The sequence below is a fragment of the Danio rerio genome, chromosome 3, assembly GCF_052040795.2.
Source record: "Danio rerio strain M-AB ecotype USA chromosome 3, GRCz13ab, whole genome shotgun sequence".
Taxonomy (NCBI): domain Eukaryota; kingdom Metazoa; phylum Chordata; class Actinopteri; order Cypriniformes; family Danionidae; genus Danio; species Danio rerio.
The window spans coordinates 34,871,942-34,894,000 of NC_141023.1; the positions used below are offsets into that span (position 1 = coordinate 34,871,942).

Here is a 22,059-nt window from a genome sequence, read left to right on the forward strand (position 1 = left end):
CTTTTTTTAATGTCTAATCATCTTGTTTAATCCCGCCCTCTTTCGCAGCGCATGTATGACCGAATTTTGCACGCTCAATCTCTAGTGTGACCGTAGCTTTAGGAATCATACGATTGGAGGCTCATGATTAGCTAATGCAGTACCAGCTGTGGTAAATCATAAGCATGCGATCCTCTTGAAATTAGTTTATAAATAAACTTCACCTAATTTATTTACATTGACGTCAAAAAACATAAAAAATGCTAATTCGTTTGATGTCAAAACTTGATGTCTATTTGACAATTACACATCGGTGCCCTTTTGACTACCAAAATAACAACAAAATTAATTACAAATGACAAATTTACACTGGATTTTGTATCCCTGCAATGCATAAAAATAATGATTTTGACATTGTTTTGACATCAAGGTGCCCTCTGAGTTTCTTCAACTTTGATGTTCTATAGACCCTTTTCTCATTTCCAGGTTTCTCAGTAGCTGAAGGCATAATGGTTGGGTAATCTTACAGCATGGTGAATTGGAGAGTACAACAAATATTTTTTTTACAACCCTATTTGCTGATTAAAGAAAACTCTAAAGAAAGCCGTTCAAAATGAATAAGAAGCACTAATATTAGCTTCCCATTGTGATTATATCGTAAGGCCAATTCAGACCACATTAACAGGTGAAACTAAATTCGAACAATCACATTTCTATGACTAGACACAGGTTCAGCATTTTCAAAACTCGACAACAAACTACTACAGACCAACATCAGACCCAAATGTGGTGTTGTTTTTCTTTTTCCTGTTAGCGTGGTGTAAACTGACCTTTGCAGTATAATAAAGAAAACACTAGATGACCTGTTAAAAAAAAATAATAAAAAAAAGAATGTTTCCGCTGCTGTTTTGCTATATGTTTGTTTTGAAATGCTTGAAAATGAAGATTTTCTAGGTCAAAGAAGATGAAACCCCACACTGTAATTTTTTTTTTTAATTTTACATGAGTTGCCAGCATAAACCTGTAAAATAGCAGACTTTAAATTACAGAAATTTACCAGAAATTAAAATTTAAGGAAATTTCTGTAATTTAACTTTGATAGCAGTCATACTTTGAATGAGTTTACCAGCCAAGGCAAACTCTTCCTGAAAGTTTGTACTTTTTGTACAAAACAGTTTGGCCTGATTTTGCTCAAAATGACATCCCCCTCTTTCCTTTCGTGAGTATACCAGGGCCTTTGACAGCATACACATTTGGTACAACATGAGGATGAATAAATAATGACCGAATTTTGAGTGAGCTATCCCTTAAGATCCCAAAATATGATTTCTTTTTCTAAATGACACTAACACATTTTTCCTTTCTCTTCTTCCAGCGGAACAGCCGAGATACCTGCAACTTTGACCGGGAGTTCACAAAAATGGCCGTGGAGCTAACGCCCACCGACAAGCTGTTTATCATGAATCTGGACCAGGACGAGTTCCTGGGCTTCTCCTACACCAACCCAGAGTACGAGGTTCCTGCTCAGGGTTAATCGAGCAAGCATACTGGAGACTGCTGGCCATGTATCTCTCTGTCTGCCTGTATGTGTGTGACATGTATGCTCAGGGTCGTGAAAGCTCACTCATATTACTGTAACAGGATTTAACCAAAGGGCTCAGGTGGACCACCTCAGTATACAGCTGTGCGGTATCCGACGCATTTCCAAAGGGGGCCAGAAATCAGTCTCAGCGTAATGTTTCCCTCTTCCTGGCGTTCACACAGAGCCGGTAGCCCTCCAGCTTATTTATTTTTATTTTTTGAGACTGCATTGTTGGTGTTTATACGACGGTAAACGCGGCCTATGCAACAAACGAGGAACAAACCCCGAGTGAGCAATTTGAAAAACAACAATGCCGCCTTCAATTATTTATTTGCGCTTCATTATTTTTCCCCCCGTTTGGTTTCTATTTGAGCTGAGCTAATGTTTAATTCACTGGCTTAAACCCATTATACCAAAATATTATTACCTCCCACACATGACTTGAGCCGCCGCTCCCGTACGCAGCCTGAATCCCTGGCAGAAGTGTCCTCACTATTGTGACATTCAGGGAGAGGGAAAGAGAAAGACGACAAAGAAAAAAAAGGTCATTATCATTCATAACTCTGTATTTCAGGAAGGATTCATATCACTGGGTTTGGGAAGAGTGGAGATTTGTAAAGCTACTAGTTCATATTCCAGTATCCTTCAGGACGAGGATTAGAAACAGCCGGATAGATCAAACGCAGTCGACGCCGTCGTGCAATACAGAATTCTAATAGTACATAACTGTGTATCTATGCACCTTGTAGGAAACACAATGTGCCATTTCTTTTTTTTTTCCAAAGGACTTCGTCGTCCCTGTGATTTCAAATGCTTAATTTGCATGATTGCAATAGTTTGTTTATCCTCTAGGCATAATACTTTCGGACGTATCTATCATTCAAGCGGAAAAAAAAGACTTCAGACGTGAGGTTTTCAATCACAGAACAATCATACATGCGTTTCTGAATGCTTGGTCTAGACCGGTCGTATATAGCAATGTGATTCGAGTCTGCCACCTATGTGCACTCATAGGCTTTGTGTATATAATGTAACTATAAGCACTTTCTGAAATGACATGTATTTCTTAGCACAGTAAAAAGATAAAGGCGTAAGGTTTTTGCATGTTCAGATGTATTATCACTACGCGTTAATGGCTTGTAATTTGTTCCTCGCATCATTATGTTTTCTAGTACTCATGCATCTCAAAGTTACCTGGTGAAACCTCTAATGAAAATTACTTTGAGATTAGATAAACATAAATCGATAGCCTTCTCTCTCCGGAATAAGCGGCGCTGGATTGATCCGTTCTGCCCGTTTTTGTACAGATCTTAACCTCTTTAGTGCTGTGTGTGAGTGTGTGTATGTATGTATGTATGTATGTGTGTGTGTGTGTGTGTGTGTATATAGCGGTGCTGTCTCTGTGAGGTGAATAGTCGCAGTGTTTTGGCTAGCCTTCATTTTATACCCGCCGTGTGGCCACCGGTAGTGCTATCCCATAATGCTGCACGAGACCCAGACCAAGCTCCGTTGAACGTTAAGCCGGCGCGTATTGATCGGACAATTATCAAAAAGAGAAATAAAAGGCGTATATCAGTTGACACTTTAGAGCGTGGGGTGAGCGCGAGGTGATTTAGAGGGAAAATTTAGCAGGCTTAAAGGCACACAGTGTCTGGTTAATTGCCAACCAAACAGTTTATGTTTCTCTCGGAGGTCAGGCTCCAGGGATAAAGGATTGCGAGGTCTCTGAAGCCACCAACACATAGATAACAGGGTGAGATGCTAGGTACAGTGTTAATGCTATAACTTATTGATGTATTTATGAGAGAATATGTAATTTGTTCTATTTATAATAAAGATATTCAATGTAAACCTGCTTTTGTTGTCTGCTTCCTGTGTGGGTGATTTATTTAGTGCACGTGTATTGATTAGGTCAGAGTTTTTTATTCAGGGGAATAGGTTTATGGTTGAAACAGGAAAAAGGTAAGATTCAATCCTTCAGTTTAAAAAAATAACATAAATTTTCTAATGTTTATTCAAAATGAATGTAAGATCATATTTAAGATTTTATTTTTCTCATACACACTCAGAATTAAAAAGTACAAAATCTGTCACTGGGTTAGAACCTTTAAAAAAAAAAATGTATTTCTTACTTAGATTTTTTTTGTCTTGTTCAAGTCCAAATATCTACTCATTCTTATATTAATTCTATTATTGTTATTATATTACGTTTTCAGAAATAATATGCCAATATTAAGTGAGTTTTTCCTAAAGACAAGCAAAATAATCCACCAATGGGGTAAGCTAAATAATCTTGTTTTACCTTTTGACATGAGATTATTTAGCTTACCCCATTGGCAGATTATTTTGCTTGCTTTAAGGAAAAACTTACTTGGAATTGGCATATTGTTTCTTAAAACAAGACAATGTGTTTTGCTTGTCTAGAAAATGCATCTTAATTTAACAATTTTTAGATGTTTTTTGACTTGAAACAAGACAAAAAATCTAAGAAAGATTTTTTATTTATTTATTTATTTATTCTTGCAGTAAAGGTAAATTTTTGTTGCAAGCAGGTCATTGATCCCTAAAAAGTACAAATGTGTACCTGCCCCACCAAGAAAAACATTTTTGGATTGCATTTCATAGCTTCTAATGTCACTGGTTAACACAGCCAGTGCATTTTTTCAACACATCCATTAATTTCCTAAATATCAATCTCTATCATATGGTAGATATGTCAATTTATGGTAAAAGTACAGAAATTACTACATATACTATGAAAAATCTGAAAATATGAAGTGTGAAGCCAATTTATATAAAAAAATATCAAAGTAAACATTTTATAATACTAAATCAGCTTTATTTTTATTTTTTTAATATGCCATAAAAAAATCCAGGTTCTCATTTAACGTGTTTTCTTGTATTTTGTTTTTAACAATAAATTAAGTGAAGTAGTGCAACAAGATTATGTTTGCCCTGCTGAAAAAAAAACTGCTTAAACCAGCCTAAGCTGGTTGGCTGGTTTTAACTGGTTGACCAGTCTGGTTTTAGAGGGGTTTTGACCTTTTCCAGTCTGGTTGCAGCCATTTCCAGCCTGGTCTTAGCTGGTCATCTCCCAGCCTGGAAATAGCCAAAACCCCTCTAAAACCAGCCAACCAGTTTAGACTGGTTTAAGCAGTTTTTTCAGCAGGGTGTTTGATTTATTTATTTATTTATTTTTTGTAAATACTATGCTGTGTAGTGTAAACCATTCTTTAAATCAGTCATTCTGTAAATGACTTTAACAGTCATTATTTAAAACCATTTAGTAGAGCTGGCAGGTAAAGGCACAAAAGTGAACTTTGATTGTACATTGTAAAAAAAATCCATAATTTTTTTTTCAGCACCCCACCTGCCGAAAAGTATAAAATAAAATAACTGCCGTTAAATTACAGAAATTTACTGTAAAATTACAATAAATTACAGAAATTTACCAGAAATTTCAAGTTATGACATTTCTGTAATTTAACGTCCGTTATTCTACACCAGGGATGTCAAACTCAGTTCCTGGAGGGCCGCAGCCCTGCACAGTTTAGTTCCAACACACTCACCTGTAGGTTTCAAACAAGCCTGAAGGACTTAATTAGTTTGATCAGGTGTGTTTAATTAGGGTTGAAACTAAACTGTGCAGGGCTGCGGCCCACCAGGAATTGAGTTTGACATCCCTGTTCTACACCCCAGTTGCCGGGGAAAAACAGTGTACAAATGTGTAATCTAAACGTACTAATATGTAAAAAGCTACCACCCCAGTGACAGATTTTGTATCTTTATCTCTGAGAGGGAATAGAAAAAGTATATCTCTCTATATATTTAATGTACTTCAGGTGGTAATTTAATGCTTTTCTTTCTGTTTCTTCCAATTTTGTTTTTTTTACTTTTATTGAAACAGCAGAGATACCTAGCTTTGAAATGATTGGCTTTGTTTTAGTGGTTTTAAAGATAAGACAATACATATTTCTCTCTTTTTTTATATTGAATATAAATCTAACTCATTTGCACTTGTTTAACTTTAGCATTTATAATAGCAAATTTAGTTTATTGAATAAACTACACAATTTTCTTGTACAATGCAGAGTCACATCTAAACTGACCCTGCGAATTTAAAACGGCACATTATTTGTGTGTGTGCGTGTTTACCGCATTCGGGATATTAACATTTGGATGACTCACACAAACATATAGTATTTGCAGGCAGGTGAGACGCTCTGGCCCCTGTGAGCGTTTCGCTAAGCACGAGATGCTATCTGCCAAAGAAATGTCCCATCTTATCAGCCAGCAGAAATTCATGTTTGGGAAATGAGACGATGCAACCGGAGTCATGGGCAATCTGTGGACGCAAATTATTCCCCTGGCCTGCCGTCACTCAGCGCTGACTCCCACATGATTTGATGCTTCAAGAAGATCCCTCTCACCCCCTGTCCGGCTCGCTAGATCCGGGACACAACAAACAGTATAAATAAACAAGGATAAACAGTTACCCAAAGTACTCATCTTACCGTCAGAATCCTCATAATGCCAAAGTGTGTGTGTGTGTGTATGAGAATTTGAAGGTTTCATTGTTGAAATGTCATCTCTGTGCTTTCTCTGAGGCTCAGTGCTGAGTGAGCACTTTCGGTGTAGCTTTCATTGTGACAGCTAATGAAATTATTTGCCTTTGACAACAGCTCATTATGTGCCTCAAAGGCATTCTCTGGGACTGCTGTGTTCTGATCTTTTTCATTCTCTTCCTGTTTCCTTTTTTTCCCTCACCCCCTTTGGAGATTTTTTTTATATAAATCCAATTAAAATCATCCCCCATGACAAAGACTCTGCCATCTGAAAGACCGAAGTTGGCCTTAAAAAAAAGAGAACATATGGATGAAGACAAGACAGCAGAGTAAAGCTTGCTATGGAATAATAAGATTCATAATGACTACATCCCACAAGTCATTTATCAGCGCACAGTTTGAGAGAGATTCCCTCACATCCTTACCGTTTACTTGTGCAATCAAACGCTACATCCACAACAGTCACTAATGGAGCAAGTCCTCCTGGGAAGTTCCAGTTCAAGAGTTGGGAATGGGTAATTGGGACATGTCAAGGCCTGATTTAAATTTTCCACTACTACTTTTGCAAAAAGATGAATAAAGTTTGCTCACCAGGTGTATTTCTACTTATATGTGTTTTAATTCAATTTATGGTTGTTTATATATAAGGGGCCATTTGAAAAACCTTCTAGGCTATGATAACATTTTAGGTATCTTAGATTGCATTTAGTGTGTTTTCATTTTGTCAAATGAAAACAGTCATTGTCCAAATTGACAATTTTACTGCATTAGGTTCACACAAAACAGCCTAAAATACATGATACATTACCATTCATGCTCACAGAGGATTCAAATATATTGCTATCTTTCGTACTTGCCGTCTACTGGATTCATTATGATAATATGAGGACTTGATGAATCAGTGAATGATACACAATTGTCTAGAACAGTGTTTTTCAACTGGTCGGTCACGACCCACTTGGGACAATTTTCAGTGGGTCGCAGAGTGTGTGATAAAAAAAAAAACAACAACAAAAATTTAATTTTTAACTTATTTTGCTAATATCGGACTTTTATTTTGAAATCTGTGTGCGACAATCGTACCGTTTGACATGTGAAATATCATTTAATTATAGCAACAAATATGTCAAACGACCCCAAACATGTAAAGTGTGGATTTACATATATTGACGACAAAAAAGGCAAAAAAAACCTCAGTGTGTAGTGAGGTGCTCTCAAGAGAGCATGAAACCCTTTAAATTAAAACGACATTTAGAAACCAAACATCCCAGTTGCAAAAACAAACCTGTGGACTATTTTTTACAGACGACTCCAATAGCTGGGGGCATCACAAAAGTGCCTAACATCTTCATGTTCAAAACAAGTACAAGCACTTTGCGCATCTTACTGTGCTTACTGTGTAGCAAGGGCCAAGAAAGCCCACACAATAGCAGAAGAGCAAATAACTGTTTATTATAGAAATGGTTACGATTATTTCATCATTCAAAACTCTCCAAGCACACAGGCCCTCAAGGATCAGGTTTGCCAATCCTTGGTCTAGAGATGGATAGAAAGTGCGATCATGGCCCACACTCCTAACCAGCAGGTGGCGGTAATGCACCTAGAAGTTGTATGCCAACCGCCAATAAAACCCATGAGAAGAAGAAGAAGAAGAAAGACAAAGGAGACGTCCAATTGCCTGTAGTCCTCAAGGAATGTAGTTGAGAAACGCTGGTCTAAAAGACCAGTCAGAGCAAACAGTTCCTTTAACACTAATTAAACACACTTGATCAAAATAATTGAGTCATTCTGGCTTGTTTTAAACCTCCAAGTACGTGTTTTGAAGCGGGGAAACATAAATTGTTCCGGGCAATTTGACATACCTTTCCAGGTAGGGGTGTTTAGGCAAGTTTTAGCTAGAATCTGCAGCACGTCAATTTTGGGCACCCCTAGATATACAAAGACAGTTCACTCACAGTACTATGAATGTGGTAATGTTCAAAATGGCTGCTACAATGAAGGAAGTCTCACCTAGATTAGCCAATCTACAAAAATAAATTGTAAAGAGCTTATAAAAAGTGTAAAGGACTCAAAACAGCACCAGGATACAAATGAAGACCTGCTGTGAGGATTTGCTTCTGATGCTTGTACAGAAATGTAACAGACAAAAAACAGGTATGTTTCAGCATTCTGTTCCTTTCATTGTCATGTCCTGTTTTTGTTTTAAATTTTTGTTTAAATGCCTGTGGTTGTTTTACATTTTCTTTTTCACTCTAATTGTATTTATCAAAATTTGCTTGATATTTTAACAAGACCCATCTTTTTAAGCAGTCTAGAACCGCTTGTTTCATACACACCAGGGTTCATATAGCAGTCTTCTCATTTAGTCAAATGAACCACACTAATAGAGCAATCACACTAAGGTTTATTTATTTTCAACCTAACCTGTCAATTGTGAACACACACCTTTACTGGCTAGTGAAACAAACACATTTACCAATCTTGGTGAAAATCATTCATATAGATGTCTGTTTCACATTTTTTGTTTAGACGCTTTTCAATGATATGGCATTTTTGATGAACACAATTTGAAATGGAAATGAAAGAAAAAACTTGGATTATTCCTAGCTTTACTATTAACATGGACAATGTGTTTATTCCTTTGCTGTATTCCTTTACCCTCCCCAAAACAGAAGATCAGGGGCCTCATGTACAAAGACTGGCATGGAAATCATACTAAAACATTGCGTACGCACAAAGCTGTAAATGTGCGTACGCAGAAAAAAATTCAGATGTATGAAACGTACACCGAATCCCAAGCATATTCTTTTGTACATCCGAATGAACGTGAAACTGAGCGCAACATGCACAAGCACAAAACCCCTCCCTGCCTCCTCCCCCATATGAATATGCTAATGACTCTACTTTGGCAAAACCCAACGAAAAAGCAATGGCAAAAGCAAGCAAAAAGAGAAACTTTGAACAGAATGTGAATTGAGCGCTGCTTTCGGAGGTAGACCGGAGGAAAACTGTGTTATTTGGAAGTTTGTCCTCTGGAATTATCAACAAAAGAAAAAAAATAGAGTGGGGAGAGTTTAGCTGATGTGGCTAACACAGTTGGGTCTGAACATCGCACTGTGGAGTAAAAAGAGAAATAGTGTGATTTATAGGCGTAAAATGTTGCAGCACCTTTAACAGTCTCCGTGGCGCAGCTCTTAAAACGCATGTCAACATGTTTGGACACGTTCGAGCATGAACTCGGTTTGAATCCAGCGTCTAATAAACTCATTCTTCTTTTCCCCGCTACATATCAGATTTTACCCACTATTTATCACAAGAAAGACAAGTAGGAATCATTAATAAATCTGTGCATCACATTTCATTTGCACATTTATTGAATGGAAATGTTTCTGATTCACGCATACAAATTCATCTTCAGATAGTGTCTTCATAGCAATGTGCGTGCAGTAGATCGCTCCCATTACAATGGGAAAACAGGCGACCGCTGCAAATTGCGCTTTAATGTTTGGCTGGTCAACTGCATGGTATGGAAACCTTATATACCTGCTAGATGAACCCGTCTCATACAGCTGCCATTGCAAGGCTCAAAGACACTTTGTAGAGTGCAATTTAACACAACTGCCTCCTGTCGCCAATGGAAATAAAACAGACACGCACAAAAAATGTGCGTACGCCAGCCATAAAGCTGCCGTAGAGCTGCGCACATTTCCACGTTCAGTTCATCGTTAGTAAATCCAAACGTGAGCGATGTTGAGCGTGAAACCTGGCGTACGCAAAGTTTTTGTGCGTACGCAGCGTTGATACATGAAGCCCCAGATCTTAGTCACTGTTAACTTTTTTTTTTTTCGAACTGTATTATAATAAATTATTTGTCAATGCATTTTAATTAAATTTATTTTTTTAAAGTCTAGTTTAATTTCAGTAAAATTCCTGTTTAATTCAATTTAACAACCATAAATTAGTTTATTTTTTATATAGAAACATTTCAGGAACATTGTGTGTGTGCGTGCGTGTGTGTACACACACACACACACACACACACACACACACACACACACACAAGCATTCAAGTTAAGCATTTGAGAAACCAACTCAAATACAAAATTTGCAAAGTGTTGGAGCTAAAGAGTTTATCTGGCAAGGTTTACTTGCTGTAGCTCACTGATTGGTAAATAGAACTTTGTGCACAGCTTAATGGGTAGTATAGTAATGTAGCAGTGGTGTACAGTAAACTATAGTATGTATATAATAGTACATTATAAAAATATAATCAATTTTCATTATATAAAATATAATCAATTGGTCATGACGGCATGTTTTTAGTTCATAGCGACTTATTAAACTAAGTTTATCGTGTTCTAACTTAATTTTTTAAGTTACATAAGCTGTTAGTTTAACCTATTATAAGTTCAGTGGACTTATACGGTTAATCTGATTCAGCTTAAACATTTAAGGCAACTAGAATTTTTTTTACAGTGTAGCAATGTAGTATTTTTGCTTAAATGACTGTTAAAAATAAGATGAATTTACAATATTTGAACAGATATACAATTAACTGCCTCAGATGTATTTTTTATCAGCTATCAAAGATTTATCAGCTATTGTTAAATTTTAGATTTATATTTTTATTTTGTAATAAAAATATAAATAATGAACTTTTAACTTCCAATCAATAAGTTGATCCACTGAGTTCCTTATGTACAAAATCAAGACCCACTATACATACAGTGTTTCATTTCTATTCCACACATCAGTGTTTTATATATTTAACATTTGATCTGACTGTACATGTGAAGCTCAAGTGCTTTTCTGTTATGGACAATGAAACACTGCTGTAATGTTGGGTTCATGCCAACTTTACAAAAGTTCAGATTCCCAATTGTAAATTTGATCTACTCTGTTAGCCTTATCCATGCAACATTCTCACCACATTCACTGCTGTTGCTAATGTAATGATCTGCTCAGCCCGGCTTCTCTTGTGTTAATGTATTCGCACTGCCACTAGACTCGAGAGATCGAGACAACGACGTTCACAGTGCTTGGTGTGCGGGCCTTGTGCAACAGCCCTCTATCCTCTAATGACACCCTAGCAGGCCCCTGCAGTGAGATTTACAGACCAACAGACGCGCCCCTTTTCCCGCTTTTTGTATGGGATGTAATTAAAACGATGTTGGGTGCATGGTGTGTGTTTTAGCATGCATTATATCCCAGCGGTGGCTTCCCTCCCACTTTCCCCACCCCCTAAATGCCCCTCAATTCTCCCGGCAAACTCCCCATGCAGAGAGCAAACAAACGGAGAAAAGCCGCTATTGATTTGAATTCGTTTTGTTCTTCCTCAATTAGTGTTCTCTCCTTGTGCTGTTTGTTCTCGCTTTTAAAGAAGATCCCTAATTAACTGCAAAACAATTTGCTCTTTCGCACATGGCAAACACCAAAGCGCAGAGATATTCTCCTCCACAGAGAACGCTCTCGTTCTGAAGAAGAGAAGACGGGGGGGGAAAAGACAAAGGCCCAGCGTCTGATATTTATTTCATTCATTGGATCTTAAAAAACGTTTAGGAGAAATGCATGACGGAAGGATTTATTGGATTTGGTAGCACTCGCTTACGGAAAGCCGGAGAAAGAGAGAGAGGGAGAGTCATGCCTTTTTTCTTTTCTTTAATTGTGATAAGTGGTCCGGCTGTCCTGTCTTATAGAGGTAAAACAATTTAAAAAGCAATCTCCTGTTTTAATGAAAACAAGCATGCGGGCCTGCATGGAGCTAATGAAGCCGGGAGAGTTATTACAGGGGCTCCAGGGATCTTCCGCGTGGCCTGTGTACAGTCACAGACGTGGCGTGGAAGGGGAGGGCTTCTCTCGCTGTGAACAGACAAATAGAGTACACAGAGGGGAAAAATTTAAACTGGGAACAGCATGTTCATTTTCCTCTTCATATTTGCAGCACACTGAATAGGACATGGTAAATGGGAAGCGATTTTGCTGGCTGATCGACATTTCTCAGTAGTAAGGTGGTAGAATGCACTGTTGCTTCATAGTAGTCAAACCATATTAAGCAATGTGTTGATAGTGTTTTAAGTTATATTTTTCTTGACAATTTTCAGCAACATATGTGTATAAAAATTGGAAAGAATTGGAATCTGCTACTTATACTGAAATCAATACAGATACCTGCTGCATTTTTGTGTCATTTGCCATGAAGAGAAGAGGATTTATTCTGTTGAATGATAACTGGATGCTTTCACTCCAGTCTTTGGTTGTCATTGTAAATATTTTCTTTCATGGCTTGGCTGAGTCTGTAGAAGATTTTCAACATGTTTGTAGTAGTCTCAGGCAAGTTCTGCTAATACACAAGCCAATAAGCACCAACTTATATTTACAAAGGTAATATTGATCATTAAACCAAACAAAATCTACCATGCCAGTGACATTATTAATAGATTTGCCAACCAGCATCTTCTTGAAAACCTATTACACACCACACCCATTCTAAATATATTCACACTCTTTGCAAAGGATTATATATATATATATATATATATTAAAATTGACAGTTTCTCTCTTAACTATAAAATTAATAAGATACCAATTCTCCATGCAGCAATTAACTGGTCTACAACAACGTTGTTTGTCAGAAACTGGAAGAAAATTGTGTTGTGTGTTCCTTTGAGATTTTCATATACTTTTACACTTTATATACTTTTTAGTGATGCAATCTTAACTTGACAGTGCATCAATAATGGATGTTTCCAATAACTACAAAGCCTATGGATATTTGAGGTATAAACCCTAACATTAAAATGTTATCAGGTTATAACCTAAGACCTTATTTTGCTCATTAATTGAAAACCTCCATTTATTAAACTCCAACACAGTTAATTATTCTTCTTTGTATCCTTCCTGCACCACTTTATATTACATGAGCTGAACAGATGCACAACAACGTAATGAGGCGTGGCATCAGCATCTTTAGATTATTATATTTTACTCTAAATCTAATTATTATATTTCTTAAATGAAACTAACACTTTTCTTTTTGTGTCAACAGATCAATCAAAAATCATGTTTAATGGTGGGCTTATTAAAAATCGTCAGCAGTCTTCTTATGTTCTAAATATTTTGCAAAGGGTAAAAACAAATATTATATGAATTTAAATATTTTCATCGTATTTCCATTTAGTTACATTTCAATTGTATAACATAGCTTGTTGGATGATTATTTAAACCCAATGGCAAGGCAGACCATCAGGATCACGTGATCGACATTTTCCCTAAGGTACCTTTCAAACACAATAGTATCTTGATGCAGCCTTTATGATGCAAGCTAAGATTGCATTGCTAAGTTATGCAATGTCATACGCAATGCACTCACTGGAGATAGTGACCTCACTGTGAGAGGTAGGGTTAGGGGTAAGGTTAGGTGAGCACATTAAAAAGCATTTGATGCAACTCAAATTGCATCAGCAGCCAGACCCCCCTCTTCAAACATGCTGTATAACTCAAGTTTTGTCCGCTGTTTAGAAACAGAACTTGCAGAAAAATAAGGCAACAAATAGCAGAGTCTAGTGTTGGCTCCTTTCAGTGATCAATTCGTATTGTAATGGATCAACAGAAATCAGCAGCACGTGACTCAATCACTCACTACAACAAACTACTTCATTACACGTTGAGGTTAGGTAAGTAGGCTATTAACTTTCCCTCTTTTTTTTGCTTTCAACATGACACATACATTTGTTAAACTACTGTTTACATTCCACATAGACTTTCTCTGTTAGGTACATTTTATTTTAAATGTCTAAACCTATATCACCACCACTAAATATACCCGTTTTGACCTTTATTTTGACTAGTAAAGAATTTTAGAAAGAAGAGAAGCATGTCCTCACTAACTTTAATTTGTTCATTTGTCAGTTAATTATATTAGTGAGGACAATTTAATTAACCCTCAACACAGTTCATGTTTATGTATAAAGTGTATAATTGCAATAACTGTGGTTATCTCCCTTAAACAAAAACGAAACAAAAGCAAAATAAGAATACAAGCTGTTTGTCCTCATGTGGATCAAGTTTCCTTAGTCTTGGTATTCTTATAAAGACATTTTTATAAAAAAATATACACACACACATATATCACATCTGTATCTCTGGTAAAAATGATTTGCTTTACGTTGAGGTATAGCATCTCCTCAATAAACAGAATTAGTTTGACTATTTTCTTTTACTCATTGCTACAATATAAAAGAACTTCATAAGTTAAATCATAGATTAGTCAGGGTTACATTTACAAAGTGTGCCATTTTCATTTCCAAACTATATAATTTGCGCTAAATGCAATGTGACTGAAATCTGACCTTGGTCAATTGGAATAAATTGTTTTTGCAAATATTATTTGAGTGTTTCAACTTCAACATTTCATTTTGTAAGCTGTTCTTAGTAATCTTTTGTGAAATACTGTATTTTTGGAGTATTTGCACCAAAATTAGTTTCAACTGCATTTTTTTCTCTCCAGTATATATTAAATATACGTGTATCACACATTAGGGTTGGGCGATGTCCACCAATTGGCTTCGTATGATGTCTAATGTTAAACATTGCAATGGATTATGGCAGGGGTGTCAAACTCAATTCCTGGAGGGCTGAAGCCCTGCACAGTTTAGTTCCAACCCTGCTCCAACACTTACCTGTAGGTTTCAAACAAGCATAAAGGACTCAATTAGTTTGATCATGTGTGTTTAATTAGGGTTGGAACTAAACTGTGCAGAGCTGCGGCCCTTTTGGAACTGAGTTTGACACCTGTGGATTATGGCATCGTCATTGTAGACAGCGGTGCATTAATTATTTTATTATTTATGAATAATTCATTAAATCACAACAAATGAATTATTTGTAGCCAACCGTTTCAACTACCTGACATGTATGATCTTTGTTTAACCCATAACCAAATAATAAATAAATATAGATAAGTTACACACAAATGACCACCTGTCAATCACTTTTTCCCTGGGACATTGGCAGGAATAGGCAGAGTGATCTGTGTCATTATAATGCCGTCGACAAACTTGGTTGGTAAAAAAGGTGCACAACCAACAGGAACCAACCAACAGTATCTGAGATTTGCGCTAAAATTAGTAAGTACAAGCATGAAAGTGAAAGATTGAAGCAGTGTGCTGATGCAGTGACGCGTTACCTGATAAAAAAAAAAAGTGTGCGTGCGTGCGTGCGTGCGTGTGTGTGTGTGTGTGTGTGTGTGTGGTCATGTGATGTGAATTTTCAGCAGTATAGTGTGGATGGAGAGCTGTTCAGAAATGCTAGGCAAAAGTGTGGAGGTAGATCATTTTCATCCTAAAATGCCATTTTAAAAATAAGACTTATTCATGTAAACAAAGCCTAAGTATGTTTTTCACAAGCGGGTTACTGCTGTGACTGGGCGGGGCGGGGTGTAGGATCATGATGCCGGCTCAGCCTTGTGATGTCTATCCGCCATCAGCTGTGGGTCTATCAACCCAACCCTATCACCCATGCATATTAAGCAACAACAAGCTAGTCTTCCATGTAGCTTCAAACTGCGTGGCTCCGCCCAGTTAACATTGAGATAAGTTTAGCAAATTTTTCGATACAGTAGTTAATAGCTTTGCTATCTTGCCTAACACCGACAGGAGGTTTTATCTCTATGCTTCTCTGAGCATCATTATAGGTGCAGATGGATGAAAGTGCTCTCCTTTCCTGCTGATGTGCTCTCATATTAGAGGTATTTTGTGAAGAGATGCTGCTTGTGGACGTTCTGTTCCATTTCAGTGGCTCTTGCCCCTCCACTGCCCTTTCCTCCAGCAAAGCTCAATAATATGGCATCATCACAAACCCACTGAGAAGATTTAACCCAGACTGACTTCAACCGCTTCCACAATCTGATTCAAGCACGCTGTGCTGTGCCTCCCCTTAAAACACAAGGGAATTGTGCCACGTATAGATGGAGAGAAATGATCCTTTCCGCTATTGTGATCAGTAATGAAACATCTGGGATGCTAATTACTGGGAGCCCTGGAACTGATAATTGCTAGTGTTTTTACAGGGGTCTAGTTCATAACTCCCAAAACGATACGGCGTGAGAATAGTAATTACTTGCCTTCGCGCACCCATGTTTGTCAATCAGCGGTAATCTTTAGAGAGTGCGGTATAGCTCGGAGCTTTTGAATTATAAAAACACTCATCAAATATAGAAAACTTCATAGGAAACTTTTTTTATTCTATAAATATTTCCCAGAGAACAGAACGAATAGATAAGTTATTCAGAAGGAATACACCAGCAGAAGCCTGGCTTTGTGTCTCTTTTTTCTCTCTTTCTTTCCCTCTCTCTCTGAGGAGTCATAAACTTTCCGGCACATTTAATTGGCATTCTTCATGTTTATGTAGTTGTTCTCCGACAGCAGCTCGTGCTGAAGAGGCAGTGAGGTAGAGCGAGCGCTGCCTGATCATGATCCAGCCTCTGATTATGTAAGTGTCCTTTCATCCCTGTGTGAACTCTCCTCCTTCTGTCTGAGCCTGTCACTCACCATCACCATTTCTATCTGCTGCCATCCCACTCTAGACCGCCCTTTTCTGTCCACGTCCCCCTCTGCCCCCCCCTCCTACATCCCATATTACTTTGTCACACCGGCGTGAGGGCTTTTTCCCTGCTCATCCTGACACGCTTAGACTTTGGTGTCTTTAAGTTGTGTTCCCAGGGGATGTTTGGAAACATTTTTTACCTGTATCCTTTCAGCGCAGGCTCTTTTATCTCTGTGATCCCTTTCATCATAACCCTGCGCAGAGTGAAAATCACTTCATTATCATCGTATCATTATAGCCATTAGTCACTGCATAGTGAAAAGTCATACTCTATAACTGTGCCGCTCGCAATTAAGCGTAAGCTGCAAATGTTCAGAAATTCCTCTACTTTGGAGCAGGTAGGGAATGTAGTCTGACAGCTCTCGTATCAGGTGCTCTGGTGTGTCAGTCCCATGCTTCATTTACACCTGGTGTGGAGATGAGTTTTTGTCAATCTGTTCACTAGTGGTTGATTGTAATTACAAGTGTAAAAGGGTCTAAAATCGTTTTGCGCTTCTTAAAACCAGATTGCTTTCATAGTGTAGATGCTCATGTGAATAAATGTTTTCATGTATGGCTATTGACCCAAAGAGCTTCACTGTCATAAGGGGTGTTTGTCTCTCCACACCACCACCAGTGTGCATCCACTTGGATGATGCAACGGCAGCCACAGGACAATGGCGCCAGTGCGATCCCCACGCACTAACTATCTGGTTAGTGGAGAGACAGTGACAGAGCTAGTTTGGTGGATGGAGATGATTGGGAGGACATGGTGGGTAAGGGCCAATAGAGGGAATTTGGCCAGGACACCCTTCTTTTTTTTACAACAATTGCCATGGGATTTTTAATGATCACAAAAAAGTCAGGACCTCTGTTTACCCTCTCATATGAAAGACGGTACTCACTGACAGTATGGGGTCCCCTTCACTATTCTGGGGCATTAGGACTCACACAGACCACGGGTTGAGCGCATCCAGCTGTCCTCACTAATACCACTTCCAAGTCTTCCAAGTGGTCACCCATCCAGGTACTGACCAGGCTCAGCCCTGCTTAGCTTCAATGAGAAACCAATCTTGGGCTGCAGGGTGATATGACTGACATATGAATGCATCTGAACCTACATGGAAATTACAGTTGAAGTCTGCATTATTAACCCTCCTGAATTATTAGCCCCCCCTTTATAGTTTTTTTTTCTCCAATTTCTGTTTAATGAAAATATTTTTTAACACATTTCTAAACATTATAGTTTCAATAACTAATCTCTAATAACCGATTTCTTTTATCTTTGATGACATTATATAATATTTTGTATGTCTTATGTCATGTTTATACATGGATTTCACATAAAATGTCAAATAATCAACAACTTAATATATTTGAACATATTCTAGTTATAATCTAATATTTTGTAATTCTAATTGATGTAAAATATAGGTGGTCCCCTTTCTTTCTTACATTCTTCAATTCTAAATACTTTCACACAACTACCAATTGATCCAAAGTACTGTTTCAGGAAATAATCAAATATTGATTAAAGGACTGTCCCGTAATTGGTTTTCAATATATTTTTGACAACAATGTTAGAAGCAAACTGGTGTTGTTTAATTAGCTTGAATAGGGTATATGCAGAAGTATGCAGAAGGACATAATTTTCAGTAACCTGGGTCAAGCGCTTGTGGTGAACTGTATGCCGTTACAAAATCTGTGCATTTAAGCTCTGTTTTCTTTGAAAATCAGCGATCTTCACTGTCTGATTGATATCTGATATAAAGTGCATCTCAGAATGGACAAGAAGCACTGCATTACCTTACTTGTTTCCGCGCCATGTCTTTAAAATATGAAAGTTTATTTTACCCCAGTATTTTCGATGGTGTTTCTGCGCTTACCTGCTGATCCTGATAATGCATGCGTGTAAACGGTCTTTTATCATGTTTTACGCATGAACAACTAAATGAACGCTAAAGTCTATTTAGCGGATTTTAATTACATTACAACATCGATGCTGTTAAAAGAACAGTATAAATATAAGAAAGACACAATAATCGTTCACCGGAAGTTTGTCGTTCTAGGAACAAACACTAGCTGTGCAAATTTATAACTAAACCTTTCAGATGAATAAAACTTTTTTTTCCAGGCTGATTTCACAAGTAATTGTAACTAATTTTACATTTTGTCAGTTTAGTGGCTAACTTGTACAAATTCGTATGAGTTCAGTCATAGGAAAATGTAGTTGCACCCAACGCCACCCCTAAACCCAACCGTCATTGAGGGATAAGCAAATCTTACTGGACTGTATGAATGAGATCATAAAAATGAATACGAATTAGCCACTAAATCAAAAAGTTACAAATTGCTGTAAGATCGTGTTGAACTTTTTATATTATAGAACTTTTTGTTTCTTTACGTTGGTGGTCAAAAAGGCACCAATGTGTGGATGTAAAAGGGACAGCAAGGTTTTGACATCAAAGCGATTTGCGTTTTAGACATGTTTTTTGATGTAGTTTTGACTACAAGGTGCCCGCTGAGGTAGTAAGTGATTTTTAATTAAAGATTTTAAAACGGGTAATGAGGAGGGAGTTCTTATCGAGGTTGACAGTTTGTTTCAGAGAGAGGGACCAGCAACAACAAAGGCTCGATCACTTTTGCCACACAGCCTTGATGTATGAACTTTCAGAAGACTTAGATTTCTGGGTCTTAAAGATCGATTTGGTTTATTAACAAAAATCTCTTCATGGGCGATGTACGGTGGCTGAGCGAGCTTAACGTGCTACAATTTAGGAAATGCATGCAATTACAAAAAACGTCAGCAAATTGAGAAAAGATCTTCATCTGTTTGACAGCACACGTGTTGCAAAGTCTCAATGCAAACACATTTAAAAAATCACGCTGCATTTTCTCAAAATGCAAACAAATTTTAAAAATGGGCTGCATTTTCTGACAATGCAAGCAAATTACATAAACATCTGCAATCTCTCACAACACTTTCAAATAGCATGGAACACAACAGAAATGTTTAAAGAGGACCCTAAAACCTGATAGACCCGTCTATTTAGGTTATTGTTATTTAGGCTAAGAAATACTAAAGACAAGGGAATCAGGATGTTAAAATAAACAAACAAAATCTCACCCTTTAAAGATCACATACTACTTCACTGAGCAATAGTCACGGCATAGCGGTGTCCATCACATTTTAGGGTCCCCTTGAAACATTTTCGTGAGTTTTGTGAGAAAATGTAGCACGTTTTCATAATTTGTTTGCATTGTGAGAAAATGCTGTGCGTTTTTTTTATTTTTTTTTATGTGTACTGTATGTGTTGTGAGGATATGCAGTGCTGTCAAACGGGTGAAGGTCTTTTCACAAATTGCTGGCGTTTTTTTGTAATTGCATGTGTTTTCTTAAATTGCAGCATGTTAAGCTCTCTCGGCCACTGTAGGGATGTGTTTCACCAAAACAATGCCTTCAAATGTCAAATGTGTTGAAGCAAACACACAGATTATGATCACAATTGTAGTTGCCATTCACATCCTTTTAATTCACTTACAAACCCACTCTCTCGTGAGCCATGTAACATGGGTTTGTTCATTCAGTAGGACTTGTGCGTGGGCACTAAGTGAAAGTGATGTAGAGCGTATCAAAGCAAAAGGGAAGGGACTCGATGAAATCCAAACACAAGTGGTCACAAGAGACACATTTGAACATGTTAACATCAGGTAGAAATGTTAATTTGTCTTGGATAATCATTTGTGATCGGATCACTGAAAATGCACATTAAGGCGAAATCCATATGCACAGTATATCTTTAATTTTTTCCTTTTTTTGGGGGGGGGGGGGGTATAAATGTAATGCATCGAGTAACCTTTGGCAAAGCCTCAAGTTTGTACAATTTGGAAACAGTTAAGTAGAGATTGTTTCCAAATTTAAAATACTACCTTTTATATTACATGTAACTCGATAGCAGGAAGATTAGGTCTGTGAAGTTAAGTCTTTCTTAGAAATTCAATACGATTCAAGACAAAATTAGGATTCAATACGACGTGAAAAGTTATAGGACGTCAGCACTTCAGGAAAAATTTACTCGCTTCATTATCTTGTATTTAATGCAAGGCATTTCGTTTGTTCAGAAGCTCTTCACTGGATAAGAGGTAAATCATACTAACAACTAACAAATCAGTAGAGATTTTTTTTTTCCACTCCACTTGTCAACTAAAAACCAACTTCAAAAAATGTATCATATCCATTAAACAGGGAATAAAAATAAAGTAATAATAAATGCGTAAATAAACTAGAGAAAAGTAATGGAGCAGTTAAATTAGTCAGCAGGACAAGTACACACATCACTGGCATTTATGATTGAATCGATTCCGTTTTATCAAGTCTGTTTCACGTCAGGGTTCTCTTAAAAAAATTAAACAAGTCAGGTTTGAGTAAGAAGCGAATTAGGACAGTTTGGGTTGGGTATACAGAAATTGGATCAAAACCAAAGTTGTCCTAAAACTATTAAACAACACCTGTTCTTTTCTTGTCTTGTCTTGGACAATTTTTAAAATCTTTTTTTGATTCACTTTAAATGTTGACTACTGTAGATCTTAGGAAGAAGACTTCATGTTCTCTATACAATATGCACAAGTTTATAAAAACAAAAGACCGCAGTATTCATCTTGATGCTTTTCCCACAACAGATGTCATTCAGTAAATCACAGACTATTCCAAGTTCTCTTATTTGTCAAACCTCGTATTTGAGCATGCTAAGTCACTAATAAAAGTTGGAATAATGAAGGGAAACACTTTATTTTGATGGTCCATTTGAGTATTAGTAGACTGTCTGCCTAATATCTGTTCAAACTGTTCCTTCAACAGACATTTAAATGACTATAATAAACTTTTACTAGTACATGTCAACTTACACTAAACCTAACTCCAACCCCAACCATACCCCCAACTTAACAGTCTTATAATCTATTGAGAATTAGTTGGCATGTAGATGCAATGTAACTTAAATTCAACAATCGGACCATCAAATTAAAATGTGACCTAATTGAAGTGCAAATAAAATAAAATATTAATTTTATTGGCAGTAACTTGCTTCAAACATTTAAGAAAAAGCAATGTTTTTAATTTAACAATTTTCACCACTAAGCAAATTACATCTTCAAAAATGATGCATTCAGGGCATTAAGGAATGTGGTTTAGATGTTTTTTTAGATAAAAATTTTAACCACATATTAGTTATGGGTGGCACGCTGGCGCAGTGGGTAGCACTCTCACTTTACAGCAAGAAGGTCGCTGGTTGAGCACCAGTTGTGTTTGTTGGCATTCCTATGTGGCGTTTGCATGTTCTCCCTTTTTTCACT

At 37.2% G+C, this 22,059-nt stretch overlaps 2 protein-coding genes and 1 long non-coding RNA gene across 3 annotated transcripts in view; 2 read left to right on the top strand and 1 right to left on the bottom strand.

Moving 5' to 3' along the window:
- Positions 1–3,412, top strand: part of prkcbb (protein kinase C, beta b) — a 269,116-nt gene extending 265,704 nt beyond the window's left edge. The window contains exon 17 of the mRNA XM_087242368.1: positions 1,355–3,412. Within this exon, the coding sequence (XP_087098494.1) occupies positions 1,355–1,513 (159 nt within the window). The 3' untranslated portion in view covers positions 1,514–3,412. The remainder of the gene's footprint in view (positions 1–1,354) is intronic.
- On the bottom strand, positions 2,327–4,155 carry LOC147845688 (uncharacterized). Its single transcript, XR_015481018.1, has 2 exons — positions 3,891–4,155; positions 2,327–3,808 (listed from the first exon to the last, which is right to left on the bottom strand). It is a non-coding gene; the product is annotated as an uncharacterized LOC147845688 (long non-coding RNA).
- Positions 4,156–7,812: 3,657 nt separating this feature from the next.
- cacng3b (calcium voltage-gated channel auxiliary subunit gamma 3b) overlaps positions 7,813–22,059 on the top strand; it is a 106,951-nt gene continuing 92,704 nt past the window's right edge. Inside the window, exon 1 of the mRNA XM_087244816.1 lies at positions 7,813–8,280. Within this exon, the coding sequence (XP_087100942.1) occupies positions 8,217–8,280 (64 nt within the window). The 5' untranslated portion in view covers positions 7,813–8,216. The remainder of the gene's footprint in view (positions 8,281–22,059) is intronic.